The sequence below is a fragment of the Clupea harengus genome, unplaced genomic scaffold, assembly GCF_900700415.2.
Source record: "Clupea harengus unplaced genomic scaffold, Ch_v2.0.2, whole genome shotgun sequence".
In the NCBI taxonomy this organism is placed as follows: Eukaryota; Metazoa; Chordata; class Actinopteri; order Clupeiformes; family Clupeidae; genus Clupea; species Clupea harengus.
This window is the reverse complement of record NW_024880715.1, coordinates 133-2,500: the sequence shown is the minus strand read 5'-3', so window position 1 is coordinate 2,500 and position 2,368 is coordinate 133. Positions and strand designations below refer to the sequence as shown.

Genomic DNA, 2,368 nt, shown 5'->3' with positions numbered 1-2,368 from the left:
GAGACCTGCTTACGTCACGCGTGAGAAATAGTCATACATGCTCTCACCTGTTAACATGAAAATCAACAGGTTACACAGCTGCTATACACACGCATCGCAGACAGTGTGCACGAGGCGTAAGGGGAATAGCACTTATGTTCTGAGTTTTGTTTCGTAGATCATAAAGAATGCTATGAGTCAAGCATAAGAGACCTGGGGTTGAATCTAGATGTGGGATGTGTGTTGAATCAGATGTGGGATGTGTGTTGAATCAGATGTGGGATGTGTGTTGATATATTAGACACCTGGGGTTGATGTGGGATGTGTGTTGATATATAAGACACCTGGGGTAAATCTAGATGTGGGATGTGTGTTGAAGACACCTGGGGTTGAACCTAGATGTGGGATGTGTGTTGTGTTGATATATTTAAGACACCTGGGGTTGAATCTAGATGTTGGATGTGTGTTGACTTGATATATAAGACACCTGGGGTTGAATCAGATGTGGGATGTGTGTTGTTAACTTGTTATAGAAGACACCTGGGGTTGAATCTAGATGTTGGATGTGTGTTGATATATTTAAGACACCTGGGGTTGAATCAGATGTGGGATGTGTGTTATATAACACACCTGGGGTTGAATCTAGATGTGGGATGTGTGTTATGTGTTATATACGCCCTCCTGCTCCCCCAGTAAAGCCTTGTTTCCTTCAGACGCCGTGCCGTTCCGACGCTCCGTCTTGACCCCCATCTTCGCCTGGAGTCTGATCACCATGGCGATGTCCCAGCTGCGCATCATCTTCTTCATGGGCGCGATGAACAAGATGCTGGAGTGGATGGTGGCCCACGGAGAACCCAACCGTGAGTACACACTCAAACAATCACCACGGCAACACAATCACCACGGCAACCTGTTCAGTCTGTTTAACATCGTCTGATGGAGATAATTACCAAACACTGTGAATGACTTAAGAATATAATAATCAAGTGCCCTGTATTAATAATGACCTTATATGAATCATGTGCTTATGTTAACAGGAACATGGCTTTACTGTGTTCCTGTGTATGTGTGTAACTTTGATTAGTACGTAGTTACTGGCGCCACTCCGTCTGCATCTGTAAGACCTCCGTGAGGGCACCTCCTGTGTGTGTTTGGGTGAGCTCAGTGGTGACAGGGTCCAAATGTGCTTTCTCGACCCTGGGAAGATCAGACATCCTTGACAAGAAGACAAGAAGCTCGGTCGAGGACTTTATTTTGACTGAGATGTTAAACATTTATGGCGTCAGAATTAGATAAAAGTATATAAGTATATAAACCTTTGTGAGTGAAATTGCTTCACGTTCATCCTTGTGCTGTGAGTGAGCCCGATTGCAATTGTTATTGAATAAATATACTGATCTACAACTCCGGAGTCCTGAGATAACTTATCTTTTCTTTTTCTTTCGTCTAGCTTCTCACGAATTGGTGGAAGACATTGATCACAAGGGTAAGAGATGACAGAAGACTGTTCGATTGTGTTCCTTTATTGTGTTGTGTGTACTAGTATTGTATTTACTGTATATTTAATATAGTGTGTTGTGTGTACTAGTGTGTATTTACTGTATATTAACCCTAACCCTAACCCTGTATATTTAATATAGTGTGTTGTGTGTACTAGTGTGTATTTACTGTATATTAACCCTAACCCTAACCCTGTATATTTAATGCATGTTGTGTGTACTAGTGTGTATTTACTGTATATTGACCCTAACCCTAACCCTGTATATTTAATGCATGTTGTGTGTACTAGTGTGTATTTACTGTATATTGACCCTAACCCTAACCCTGTATATTTAATGCATGTTGTGTGTACTAGTGTGTATTTACTGTATATTGACCCTAACCCTAACCCTGTATATTTAATGCATGTTGTTGTACTAGTGTGTATTTACTGTATATTGACCCTAACCCTAACCCTGTATATTTAATGCATCTTCTCTCCACAGTCAGCTACTACGCCTCCATCTTTGGCACTCTGCAGCTGCTGTGTCTGCTCACCTGTCCTCTGATTGGCTACATCATGGACTGGAAGATGAAGGAGTGTGGGGATGAGAAGAGCGGCGGTGGCAGCGCAGATCAATGGTGAGAGGGAAAGGGCTGGAAGAGCCGTGGAGTTGAGAGGGAAAGGCCTGGAAGAGCAGTGGAGTTGAGAGGGAAAGGGCTGGAAGAGCAGTGGAGATGAGAGGGAAAGGCCTGGAAGAGCAGTGGGGTTGAGAGGGAAAGGGCTGGAAGAGCAGTGGGGTTGAGAGGGAAAGGGCTGGAAGAGCAGTGGAGATGAGAGGGAAAGGCCTGGAAGAGCAGTGGGGTTGAGAGGGAAAGGGCTGGAAGAGCAGTGGAGTTGAGAGGGAAA

The 2,368-nt window shown here is 44.0% G+C and overlaps 1 protein-coding gene across 1 annotated transcript in view; it reads left to right on the top strand.

Moving 5' to 3' along the window:
* Positions 1 to 2,121, top strand: part of LOC122132566 (large neutral amino acids transporter small subunit 3-like) — a 12,070-nt gene extending 9,949 nt beyond the window's left edge. Inside the window, exons 9-11 of the mRNA XM_042707239.1 lie at positions 693 to 839; positions 1,430 to 1,465; positions 1,965 to 2,121. Coding sequence (XP_042563173.1) covers positions 693 to 839; positions 1,430 to 1,465; positions 1,965 to 2,104 — 323 coding nt within the window. The 3' untranslated portion in view covers positions 2,105 to 2,121. The remainder of the gene's footprint in view (positions 1 to 692; positions 840 to 1,429; positions 1,466 to 1,964) is intronic.
* Positions 2,122 to 2,368: the final 247 nt, after the last annotated feature.